This window comes from Aotus nancymaae, unplaced genomic scaffold (assembly GCF_030222135.1).
Source record: "Aotus nancymaae isolate 86718 unplaced genomic scaffold, 86718_ANA_hifiasm-v0.15.2.pri h1tg000022l_1, whole genome shotgun sequence".
Taxonomy (NCBI): domain Eukaryota; kingdom Metazoa; phylum Chordata; class Mammalia; order Primates; family Aotidae; genus Aotus; species Aotus nancymaae.
Window position 1 is genome coordinate 38,003,239 of NW_026988435.1, and position 13,708 is coordinate 38,016,946.

Below are 13,708 nucleotides of genomic sequence, written 5' to 3' on the forward strand. Positions count from 1 at the left end.
TTCCTTGGAGTAATGCTAGAATTTACCTTTGTCATAATGCAAAATTACAAAAAAAAAAAAAAAAAAATGCAACGAAGCGATACGTTGGGTAGATGCTACGTGACAGATTTTTCTTAATTTGTTTCGGGAAGAGGGAGGGAGGAGAATTGAAAAAGGCTCACAACAGGAATGAAATGTAAATTTCCGCAGTAGATTCGAAAAATAGTACTTGGTTAGTTGGAAGAAAAATAATTTCATTGGAAAACAGTAACAGTTCATTGACATTTTTCTTCTACAACTTTAGGTAAATAACTATAGGTGGTCTCAGAAGATAACTAAATATTTAACATTGTTGCTCTTTCAGAAGCCTCCCGAAAATATGCATAAAGATGGGATTAGAATCTCAACAATTCTCTTAAAATGACCCTTTGCGAGCAATATGATATTTCTCAAATTACATTTGTAAAAATGTAATACCTCTAAAAGAATTATTTCTATTTTAAATGACCAATTTACATTTTTAAAAATAGAGAATGTATCTTGCTATGGTTTTGGACCAAATAGCTGCAATTTGTATTAATGTCACAGGGATGGAAAACAATTTTGGCGAAGAGTAACATGTATGTACAAATCACCTGCCATACACACTATCCAGTTTTGAACACTGGAATTATTTAATTAAACATTTTTTTCTTCTGAAGTGGCTTTGAGATGACTTCACTTTTCAAATCTAATTACTATGGGGAGGAGAGCCCTTAGTTCTTCCATTACATCCTTCCTCCATCTGAATGTTTCTGTGGGATGCTATGGTTAATGTGTCATTATTTCACTTTCACTTCATAAATCCATTGTGTACCTCACAAGTAGCAAGCTGACATTTTAAAATTAATCTTTTTTAAATATAGGAATGCTTAGTAAACATTTTACTCTTATAAAAATTTTGCATTACCACCGCTATAACAGAGGTAATAAACTGGGCTGCAACAGAGGCCAAGCTCTATTTTGTTTTTAGAGAGTTGTATAGAGGCGTTTAATAGCAGAAGCACCTGTGGTAAACGCTGTAGAACTGAGGGTATCATTTAAGCTTTCATTGAAATATTTTATATGGTATAACATCTACAATATGGTGAACTGCTTTTAAGTATATTGGAATCAGCAAAAAGAGCCTTAATTACTTGGTTAAATTATATCACAGGTTATACACAGAGATGCATAGATATAAAATTATATAAACATGTATGAATGTGCATATTTTATTTAAAAATATAACTTGGAATGAAACATACCGTGGACGTCTCTAGAAGGATTCATTCCAAGTATGCATTCTGAAATAATAGAAAGTAGGAAAATAAAAATAATGCAAGTTTAAAAATTCTCCCCCCACTTTTTTTTTTCTAACTCATTTTTCACACTTTTTAGCACGGGAGATTTTTATAGTTTTGACACAAAAATGACTTAAAATAGTTTTGACACAAAAATGACTTAAAATAGTAAATCACCAAATAAAAAAACTATTACATATGCACGTGGTTTTATGTACCTTCAACCAATGTTTTCCATTGCTAGCTAATACTGAATATCTGTCGTAGAATCACCTCTTTTAAGCTCTGTATGTGATGAAAATGTGATTTATTTAGTGAAGATTTAAAATACATTTGGAAGGTGTAGGAATGTTAGAATTCAAGGAGAAATGAAAACCAAACCCTAACTGAATGCAGAAACATTTATGACCATTTACTTCTAATGATAGGACATTTTGGAAATATATTTCCCTGCTTACTCTCCTTCCCTTCCCTTTGCTAGGCAGGCAGATTATTTACATCTAAACCTCTCACAAGTTATAATAGATTATATCAATTAAATAATATATCAATTATTATTAGAAATAATTGTTATATGATAATTCCCAAATATGGATCACTTACTGTATACTGCTGCATTTACAACTATAGGTAAAGCTATTAAACAAAGTCACATGAAGCTGTTTTTCCTTCTTTTGAATATCTACGTATAATGTTGTGAATTTGAAATTACTCTATCAGCCTTGTATATTGATAACAGCACTGAGTAATGAAGAGGAAATACTGTTTTTCAAAGACAGGATTTGAGCATTTCAAGTGATGATCTAAAGCTTTCAACTCCACACCACAATATTTAGTATGCTGTGTGTTTTTTAAAAAATCTTTTAAAATAAGAAAGGAGACAATTATTTCAGATTTCCAGATGCTGTTTAAATAGGCAGGAAAACAAGATTTGCAGCTTCTTTGGTTTTATATTTTTGCCAAAGCAAAAGGAACAACTAAAATAAGAAGTTCTGAAGGACTACTCTATGATGAAATATTAAAGGAATTAATATGTGTAGTCTCAAAGGACCATCCTAAAAAAAAAAATCCCAAGATTGTGGTTTACAAGTAGATAAAATGATTCTATGAAGTTTTCTTCTTAAAGAGCAAGGCAGAGAGATAATCATTTGCACTAATTGTGAATGAAAAGGTAAGAAATTACAAATGTATCCTGAAATTTTGTCAGCTCAGTTTTAATGGGTGTTGGGGCAGTGGGGTGGGGGTGTGGAACCCACAATGGTAAGACTGACCAGACAGCACACCCAGCAGAACCACGCACCCTGGAAATTCTCTCCTGAGACCCAGAGAAGCTTTTCCTTGTCTGAGTCTAAGAAATTGGAGTAGGAGAGCAAGAAAACACAGGTTCATTTTCACACCTAATATTTCAGCAATTCTGAGGAAAAAGCCAAGATTTTTTAAAATCAAAAAAATCAAGGGCAAAAATGAGTGGATTTTGAAAAATATGATTGGTAACTATTAAACTATTCTTAGTTCCTTGTGTATCAGCAGCCTTGAGAACACAGCAAATGTGGTTAAACTGGGGAGGGAGTAGGGGCAGAGGGTAAGAAACTGCTGCCCAGGTGAAGTAGCATCTGTGCAGGTTTGAAGTGATTTGCCCATGGAGCTGTTAAAGATGCCAGAACGTGAACTGCAAGAGAGGAGAGGTTGTGTGTGTTTATGACAGTGAACAGTGGATCTGGTAGCTCATCCTCCAGTGTGCTCGCTTGCATGCTCTCTCTCTCTCTTCCCTCCATCTGCCATTGAATGCAATTATATGCCAGGCAATGGGAGAAGTGCTTTTACATACGTTTCCTGATTTAATCCGTACAGCAACTTCATTGCTATCCCCATTTTACAGATAAGAAACCTCACCCTTGGAGAGTTCAGGAAACTTGCCCAAGTTCACATCAGTCTTGACCTACACACACACACACACACACACCCCACATATATGCATTCATATCTACATATAGGTTCCACACGCATGGTAAGCTATGTTCCTTTTTTATCACAATTATTTATTTTTCTGCACCATTCCTTGAATGCTTCTTCTGTCCCAGGCAAAGTGCTAGGCTCACTGGTGACAAATGACAAACATGAGAGTAAAGAAGTGTCATGGCTATTGGGGGACACATGTCCAGGGCCCTGGGAACTGGTGGGAGGGAATGTAGGAGGAAGAGGGGCCAGCAGCCCCTGGTGGGCTCAGGAAAGACTTCCTTCCTAGCAGAGGTGATGTTTGACTTGATTCTTGGAGGTTGGGTAGATTTTTAGGTGGTTCCAAGAGCTAGAGGAGGGGTTTAGGGATGTGATGGTGGGGTGGGGAGATGGTGTTTGGGGCAGAAGAAACATCATGAGCAAGGACGTGAGTCTATGAAACAGATCACTGTGTTAGTTCCAGTACAGCTGGGGCATAGGTTTGAGACCGGGTTCAGGGGGTGGGTGATGGAGTGTGGCAGTTCACAGATACATGGACATAGATAGGTCATTGGAAGCACATGCAACCTGAGGAAATGTCAACTTCAACATGAGGGAAATTGATCTATCAAAGCCAAACTGGGAAATAACAAAATTAATACATATTTTAGAAAAATAAATCTGTCAGCAGTGGCTCGGTGAATTGGAGGGTGTAGAGATGAGGAGCGGGGAGCCACTGCAGTTGTCAGACAAGGGGTCGTGAGGATCTGGATTAAGGTAAAAGCAATGGAGATGGATGAGGGGCTTGGGGTGAGGGAGAGGGAGGAGTCTCCCCAGCATCTGCCCATTAATAATAGCAGAGAAGACCAGAAGCAGTGGGTTTGCAGAAGGAGACATCGGGATGTCTCTCTGAGCTTTGGATGCCCAGAACAGAAGAGGAGGTGCTGGTCGGGAAAACAGGAATTCTGGGGAGAGGTTTCATGTGGAAATAATGAGCTGAACATCCTCAGAATATCTGTGGTAGTTTCAGATTGTATCTATGGTACAATCAAACTATCTATGGTAGTTTCAGAGACTGTTTCCAATGAGAAGAGACCATTCACAGGTCTGGGATTATCAACATGCCAGGGGTGGGCAGAAGAGGGAGCAACCAAGGAGATGGAGCTAGGAAAAGAAAGAGGAGAGAATAAGGAATAAGAATAAAGGAAAACACTAGCTTTGGAAGGAAAGACATGTCCCAAAGGCCACAGAGGTGCCATGGAAACAAGAACTGAAAAGATTCCACTGTACTTGTCTACAGAGAGAGAGCCATGTAACCTTTGCCAGAAGAGATTCAATTGAGTGGTAGCAGAAATGGAGCAGAGAGTAGAAAGTGAATGGGATGTAGGGAAGGGGACATTGAAACTTGTTGAAGGAGGAAGGGAAACTGGTGGGTAGCAGGGGAAGGGAAAGACCAATGTTGAGAGGTGTATGTGTATGTATGTGTGTGCACGTGTGTACGGTGGAAGCAACCTGAGAAAACTAGTGTTTGCCATGTGTATTTTACTGAAGATCAAGTTCATCAGCTTCCACTTCAACCCAGGTCTTCCTTTTGTTTCCCCCACTGCACCATCATTCTCTCAGTTTCCAGACTTGGATCCATGGGTAGATCTTTGCCGTCATCTAGTCTTTCTCCAAGTGTTCTTTCTGGATTTCTTTGGTTGATAACAGTTCACCCCCCTTTCAATTCCTATTGACATCATTCTTGTTCAAGTTCTCATTAGCTCTCAGCAGATTTCTTACAAAGATCTCCTAAAAATGGGGTTCCTGCTAATTGTATACAGTACTTCCAGATTAGTCTCCCACACCATAGTTCACTGACTGTGTTCTCCTGGGTATCTGGAATTCAAAGGAAGGTTTTTAGCACAGTCCTGAAGGATAAAGAGCCAACTTTCCTGTCCTCATCTTGGAGAGGGGCAGATCCTTCCGCCTCAGGTGAAATTGCCTCTCAGAGACCAATCACGTGCTTCATCATCATCTCCACATCTCCTGTGTGACTTGAACTATAATGTATTTTTGGTTATAGCTATTTAAGTATATTGGGAGGTGGGGAGGTGAAAGGAGGTGGTGGGACCACCCCTTCCTTGGCTTCAGGTTTCTATGAAACAACATTCCTTAGTGTAAAACTCTTGACCTCTTTTTACATCTTCATTCTTCCTCCACCATATAAGATTGAATTGCCTGGTTAGTAGTGTTAGAAGCAGAAACCAGCTGTAGAAGGCAGAAGCATAAAAGGAACCCCTCAAACTTTCCACCCTCATCCCTGGGTCTGGGAATATGATGCACTATTATGCTGTGGTTATAGTACATGGAATAAAAGATATTTTTTGTATATGTAATTAAGGTTACTAATCAGTTGGCTTTGACTCAAGCAACAGAGAAATTATCCTGGTAGCCCTAATCTAATCACAAGAGACCATTAAAAACAGTGTTTTCTCAGACTGGCGCAGAAGTGAAGTCAGCATTGTAGTTAGAAGACAGGCGGACATCTGCAGGAACTAGAGAGCAGTCTCTAGATGCTGAGGGCAACCTCTGGTCCACAGTCAGCAAGGAAATGAGGGCCACCATGCCACAGCCACATGAAATTGTATTCTGCCAACCACCTGCATGAGCTTGGAGGTAAATGTCTCCCTAAAGCCTCCAAGTAAGGACTCAGGTTGGCTAATCCCTAAATGTTTGGCCTTGTGAAGCTCTGAGCAGAGAATCTAGTACAGCCCCACCAGATTTCTGACTTGCAGAACCGTGTGCTCAATTTGTTTAAGCTGCTAAGCTTGGTAATTTGCTTGTTTGACAGCGAAAAATAAAAAAGTGAGTACCCTGGGCATGCTCTTTCCCTCTCCTTATTCTTTTGGGGAGACACTGCTTGGGTATTGGTGAGCGAGTATCCCTATTTCTGGAGTTCAGTGGCAGGAAGCCACACACCTAAGCCATGCTCTCCAAAAGTTCTATCAGTAACAAAGCTGATTTTTTTTATCTCCATCTGCTTGACTCCTTTGTCATCTCACTGTCAATTCTGGATCACTGGAGAGTAGGGGTATCTTTTATTGAGTCTCCTCACAGCCCACTAGATAATTTCCTTAGTTTCTCTAGATTCACTGTCCCTCCACACAAACACACAACCAGTGGATTGTGAACACCTTGCCGGCGAGGCTGTGTTTCACTCACCTTTAAATTCCCTAGGCAGCACTGCATAAAGTGAATGTGTACCTGAGCCCCTGCGAGTCTGGTGAACTGCAGATTCTGCCTCAGCAGGTCTGGGAAGAAGCCTGAGATTCTCCATCTCCAATAAGCTCCCAGTGATGCCCCTGATGCTGCAGGTTCAAGGTCTGCACTCAGAGTTGGTGAGGACCCAGTATCTCAGATAGGACTTTTATTTTATTTATTTTATTTTTTTATTTTTACTTTTTTGAGGCAGAGTCTCACTCTGTCACCCAGGCTGGAGTGAACTGGTGTAATCTCAGCTCACTGCAACCTCTACCTCCTAGGTTCAAATGATTCTCCTGCCTTAGCCCCCCAAGTAGCTGAGACTACAGGCATGCACCACCATGCCCCGGTAATTTTAGTATTTTTTGTAAAGACGGGGTTTCACCATGTTGTCCAAGTTGGTCTCAAACTCCTGACCTCAAGTGATTTGCCCACCTCAGTCTTGTAAAGTGTTGAGACTATAAGTGTGAGCCACTATGCCCAGTGGAGATTAGATTTTTTAAGTTGTTGTTATGGCCTGAATGTTTGTATCCCTCCAAAATTCACACTGAAGCCCTAATCCTCTATGTGCTGCTATGAGTAGGGACTGTGGGAGGTGATTAGATTACGATGAGGCTGTGAGGTTGGGGTCTTCATGATGGGATTAATGCTCTTATAATAAAAGACCAGATTGATCTCCCTCTCTCTCTTTCTCTCTCTCTCCCTCCCTCCACCAGAACCCAATCATGCTGGCACCCTGATCTCAGACTTCACGACTTCACAACCTCCAGAACTGTGAGAAAATAAATGTCTGCTGTTTAAGCCACCTAGTCTGTGGTATTTTGTTACAGCAGCCTAAGCTGACTAAGACAACTATGGTAATAGAAGTCACCAGTACACCTAGCAGACCTCACAAGGAAGTCGCTTTACATACATTATCCCATTTAATTCTCGAGCAGTGAGTGGTCCATCATGACTCCCTTCACTTTACAGATGAAGACACTAAGATTTAGTAATTGTCCCATTCTGAGCCTGTGCAGTTTGCCTGCAGCATGTCCAGATATAGCCAGCAGCCCGCAAAATGTCAAAACATTATGATATTACCAGTCAAATTTCCTTGTTAGATCCTGACAAGTTGCCCGTAAACCATGAGGACAGGCTTAAGCTTCTAACCCCAATGCTTTGGGAAGTCAAGGCTGGATGATCGGTTGAGTGCAGGAGTTAGAGACCAGCCTGGGCAACATAGCAAGACCCCATCTCTACAAAAACAAACAAAAACCATGTGGACATTCTTTCTTATTCTAGAGCAGCACATCCAATAGAAATATAATGACAGCCATATACATAATTTAAAGTTTTCTAATAGCTACATTAAAAAAGTAAAGAAATAGACAAAATAAATTTTAATGTTTTATTTAACTCAGTCTATTTAAAACATTGTCATTTGAACATGTAATCAATATGAAAATTATTAATGAGCTATTTTACATTTTTCTTTTTTCTGTACTATGTCTTCAAAAGTCTCTGTGTATTTTACATGTACAGCGCATCTCAATTTGGTTTAGTCACATTGCAAGTGGTCAGTACTCACTTGGAGCTAGTGGCTACCATATTGGACAGTGCAGTTCTACAGGAACCACTCAAAACACGATTCACCCTGGGTAGCAATTTTGGCACTAGTCTGCAGTGCTTGAGTGACACTGTTTTTAAACCACTGTTAGTGAGGACCATTAAACAGTGCATCTTTCTTGATTCATGTTTTCCCTCTGAGCTGTCCTGAAGCAAAGTTCAGGATTTTTATTACAGCATCACTTGATTGACTCAAAGGCAGAAGGACACACGCACAGAGCAGCAGCAATAACTGAGTTGCAAAGGCCTACTAACCACTGTCAACACCACTAATACATTTTTACGGCCATGCATGGCCACAAGTTAATCTCACACATTGTTTCCACCTAACGTTAACCACCCATGGATGGCTCAGCCTGTAAAACAGTGCTTTGGTTTCTTTCAGCTCTGAAACAATATTACAAAAGCATCTCCTGTCCCTTTCTTTTCCAGAAAAACTGGTTCCCTATGAAACTCATCTGATGGATTTTTAAATATAAGCGTTATGGATCAGAATTGGAGGTTCTATTTTTAACAGGCCATGATTTTAAAATAGAATCTCCGACTGGTTAGACGATACTCACTCTCAAATAGGAATTCCTATAAACAGGTTTATTTTGAAAAATAGTATATAGAGTTTTCAAAAACCACTCAATGTATCAGTTTGCTAGCAATCTACCAGTTAAAGCACAGTAATAGTTCAATTCAGGGAGGCAGCTATTGGTCTAAGCTATGGAATCCATCTGAATCAGAAGAAATAACCAAGGAGCGGGAACATGGGAGAGGTTCATAACAGAAACCACTGGCCCTGCTTTTCTGTGTTGGTTCTCAAGGGCTGATGGGAACCATTGAAGGCCCAGCTGTCTCTTTCAGGCAAACATACCAGTTTCTATTCTTTAGTCCTATGGGTTGAATACAGATGTGTGGACCCTTTTCCACATTCTCTTGGTTTCCATTAGCTACAGACAGAAGCTATATTTTAAGAGATACACTGAGAAGTCACTCTCCACATGAAACCCATCTTCTCTTTGAGTGATATCCTTCAGCTAAGCATTATGGGAAAGTATCCAAGTGCAGCATCTGAAAATGGACTGTGCTCCAGGGAGGGGAGTTTAGGGACTTTTCCGTGGCTTTGAGTTCCCTAATTGGTGAATGTCACACCAATAAGATTTTCTGGTGGATGATAGATGCAGAGTCTATAAAGTTGCTAATACTTCTGGAGTCTGCTTTCTTTTGTAATCTTCTTTATTTGAGGCATTTTAGTTAATATATTTGAAGCTATTTCCACCACAATGAATTAGAAACATGACATGATTTTTCTAAGTTGAGTAAAAAAGAAATGAATGAACATATAAATTAAAAGCAGGGGTCCTGTTCCTCATGTGCCACATGCCATCACACAGCAAATGCTCCTTCCCAAACGGAATCATTTATTCAGATTCCTTGTGTTTACAATTTACTCTTTCACTAAGAGAATTATGAAATGGGAAGGTATTATTTTTTCCTTATGCAACTTTTGTGTTTAAAAATAACTGAGTCATTTTAACTGGCTCTTGAAGGGAGGAGGGTAGCAGATTAACTGCAGACCAGTTTGATAAGAGGACCCTTTGTGAGCTGGTAGAGCAGTGGGTAGGTCTATGTTAAAGCTTAAATGTGGACAATGGTGGGTACAGGACAGGCAAAGGAAATTCCCCAAAGCTGGCTGAAACAGCAAATTTCTACATGGGCAACTAATTCTTAGCTACTTGGGGTAAAGACATTAATATATATTATAAAGATGTAAATACATCTATATTCTATATAAATATATATATATATGAAATTCATATACACACATATTATGTTCAAATGGTAGCTAGGTAATCATTCACTCAGATTCCAAAGTCAAAATTTAAGTTTTAGAGTTATTGATGACTGTATTCATTCATGTAATTAACATGAACCCCAGTATATTTGAGTGCACGAGTACTCACTATCTCATAAGGTAGAGGAAGCTGTAGGAAGTTTGTTACTAGCCGTGCAAGCAAGTTAATTAGTTAATTACCTTGTCCCAGCCTCAGCCTCCTCATCCACAAAACAAGAGGCTTGGACAAGGTGGGCTTTCCAGCTCCTGGAACATTTATGCAAATGCCACTTGGAATTGTGGGAAATCTATGTGGGTCTGGTGCTTACGCACCTTAGCATATGGCTGGAGTGAACTTGGGTTTCGAGTGGGAAGAGGCCAGGAAGGAAAAAGAGGACCCAGAATCAACTAGAGATATTACATTTTAGGGACTTTACCATTTCACATAGGGTTTCTCTGATTTCACGTAAGTATTGCCTATTTTAAAAAGCAGATTCAAGGAGATATGACTTAAAACAAGTATACAAAAAAAAAACTCTGAAATTCTGCATCTTCTAGAAAATCACAGACACATGGCTATTGTGTTCTATAATTTACATGACAATTGAGAAGAGACACACAGTTACTTGTGTTATCCACAATAATTTATCATTATAATCATTAAAAATATTAAAATTAAGCTCTTTCATTAATTCTATTTACTCCATGCCTACCAAATTAGTGAAGTTTCACTATATATCATATTATAAAATAATACCTTAAGAAATAATATGGATGTACAACATAGTTTAATTCCTATACAATAAACAGATAAGGTTCATTATTATTATTACAACTGTTACTACCTCAAATTTGTGACCTTTTTAGTAAAATAATTTTTTTTCTATTTGTGATTCCATATAGACTATAGAGAAATTTCCCATAAACATAGCAGAAATCCTTAGAAAAGGACTATGGAAGCTTTCGTTAAATTATGGGTGCTGAATCACCTGTTTGTTTTGGGACATAGAAAGTCTACTCAAGAATCAAGAGTAAGACAGTGATCTTACATTTGATCTTAGTCTTACTTACAAGGTCTTGATCTGTGAAGGAATTACTGATATATCTACATTTGTCAATTAAGTAATACATTTTGCCAAATATCAGCCTTAAATTTATTCTATAGGCATTCAGATAAGATGGCAAATACTTTCATATTAATCCTGTTATCTTCAAATTTGGAAAACAGACTTTTACGTGAAAAGAATCCTACTATCCCATTTTTTTATGGGGTCATGAAATTTCCATAGTCTACAAAAACTTTAAAATTTTATGTTGTAATTGGAAATAAAAAACAGCTGGAAAAGTCAGCAAGAAGAGAAGTAATAATCCCTTTCTCTGATTACATAATTACATTTTCTAAATTTCATGAAACTGTTAAGATCTGTATTGTAATGGTTATATATTTTCAGATTACATTATTAATATTATATAATTGATATCTAATAAATGATAGAATTTTTATGGATAATACATTAAAATGGAATAGCAAACATTTTTGTGGAGACTTCTCATAAAACATCTTTGTCTACTTCTTAAGCAATAGTTAAGTGAGATTTAAACTTTTTTAACATGATTGTTTTGGACTTGCTTAGAAAAATGCTACCATTTAAATCTATTTTCTAAAAAGGCAAATTTCGCTACATTTTTAAATAAAAAATGTTGCTAATTCTGTAGAGTTCTCTTTCTGAAAGGTAGAGAGAAAAAGTGAAAAAGACTTCTAATAAAATTAAACTAAAACATCTGAAAATAGATATGACTTGATGGCTAATTTTTAATTTATATCTACATGTGCAATGAAAGCTGTATTCAGAGATCATCGAAAAATTGTTAGAAACATACAAACAACACTAGAAAAATTTTATCACATATTTTTGCAGAGTAGTTTGTTTTTTTAAAACAGAGCCAGAGCAAAGGAACAGTTGATCAAAATATTGCCACAAATTAGCCAAAAAATAAATCATAGGTCATTTCAAGTTGAACCACTCACCAGTTAGTGCACTGATCTAGAGTGACTATAACACACTCCCAATTTTTTCTTTTCTAGTTATCTTGAACAATTGCATGTGAAGATACTGATTTTGAGGAGAATTTCAAATTGGTTGATAACAGCACTTTTAGGTAAGTTCTCAAGGGGGGCCTGCAGCAAATATTTATATAAATGTGGGTTTTAAGATTTTTTTCAAAAGCATTGTGTTTTAGGAAGTTCTGTAATTGACAACTTCTCGATTTAGAAAGCATCTCACATTTTAGAGAAAAACTATTCTAGATCAAGTCTTTCCCCTTAATGCAGAAAATGTAAAGCTTCTAAAATAGAAATCATTGTGTTTAGCCTTCTCTTTAACCAAAGACACCAAATAATGAAGTGGACTTCTAAGGACGAAAGAGAAAACTTTACCAAATATGCCAGTGGGGGCTCCACTTTTAGTCGGCAAACATGTGCACCTGGGAGCTGTGCTGTCAAATTGAGTCGGCTCCTGATTGAGCTGAATGATGGACACACAGCGCCCGGACACAGTACACAGTGAACTCACTCTAGGAGACCTGCACACCCCCTTCTCCTGATTCACGTACTGCTCTGCAGGTCATTATTTAACACTGGCAAATTAAACAACGACATGAAATGAAGTGCAAGATGCATATATTTCTTCCCCCTCACTAATCAAGCTCACAAGAGAATTCATTTCTTTTCTTTTTGCCTCAGGCATATCCAGGCTAGCAATTTTCATTTTGCTACTGAAATGATTTCCCCACCACCCGTCTTTCCCAATTAGAGTGGAAATGGATTAAGACTTCAGGTTAACCCCTCTGTTACTGGGAATGAGAAGGAAATAAAGTTATATGTAAGCTTTATTTTCACCTTTGTGTATGATGTTCTCTTCTGATCATGGTAAACATAGATTTAATTAATCACACTCCCCCAAAAAAACATTCCTTTAGTGAAGACATGATACTGCCTTAAGGTAAAGCAGCAAGAGAAAAGCTTCTTTAGCCAGAATGTTATTCTGTTAACTTATCTTTAAAGTGTTCTAGAATGCTTATGAATAAAATTAGGAAATTTGGATACAAAGTAGGAAGTTATACGAAGGCATAAAAGCACATTGATTCTTCAATTATAGAGAATGGATACAACAAAAGTGAATACTTCTTGGTTTTTACTAAACTTGAAATATCTGGATCTAAAAAAGTTAAGGGTGGATAGATATCTAGAAAATGCTGGATCATCTGAAACTTATCAAGTAGATTTTCCCCCTACAGAACCTAAAAATAAAAACTTCTCTAGAAAAAAGCATCCTCTCTTTACTGATCTTTAAAATTTTAAATGTTGAAGTCCTAAGTAAGTATACCTTACATAACTCCTCTATAGCAACCTATAAAACAAGAATCCTCTCTCCTGGTGGTCTGCTTATTTTGATATGAGCAAAAGAGAAGAAGATTCAGTATTTATGAAAAAGAACATGAATTCCCCTTTGAGACAAAGTTTTGGATTTTCAAAAGTAAATATGGTACTTTTCTATTTTTTAAAATAATATATAAGTTTATACACTATTGGCTCTGTTGGTCAAGAAAATAGTTTATCATATCAGGAAGAGCCTGGATAGCAGAACAGCAGACTATGAATGCATTAGATTTGGGTTATGCTTAGTTTTGACAGGTTTGGGGGTTTATGAAAACATGAGATCTGCTTGGTTGATCTCATGGGATCCATTAAGTGTTGCTAGTCCGTGAGGACCGAGAAAGCTGTGGAACTGATTCCTCA

The 13,708-nt window shown here is 37.8% G+C and overlaps 1 protein-coding gene across 6 annotated transcripts in view; it reads right to left on the reverse strand.

The window, feature by feature from the left end:
* RUNX1 (RUNX family transcription factor 1) overlaps nucleotides 1–13,708 on the reverse strand; it is a 253,872-nt gene that overhangs the window by 98,473 nt on the left and 141,691 nt on the right. For 5 of the 6 annotated variants that reach the window (XM_012445820.2, XM_064380131.1, XM_012445826.2 and 2 more), the window contains one exon: nucleotides 1,266–1,304. The exons of the other annotated variant lie outside the window; for it this stretch is intronic. In XM_012445820.2, coding sequence (XP_012301243.1) covers nucleotides 1,266–1,304 — 39 coding nt within the window. The remainder of the gene's footprint in view (nucleotides 1–1,265; nucleotides 1,305–13,708) is intronic. 6 annotated transcript variants of the gene reach the window in all.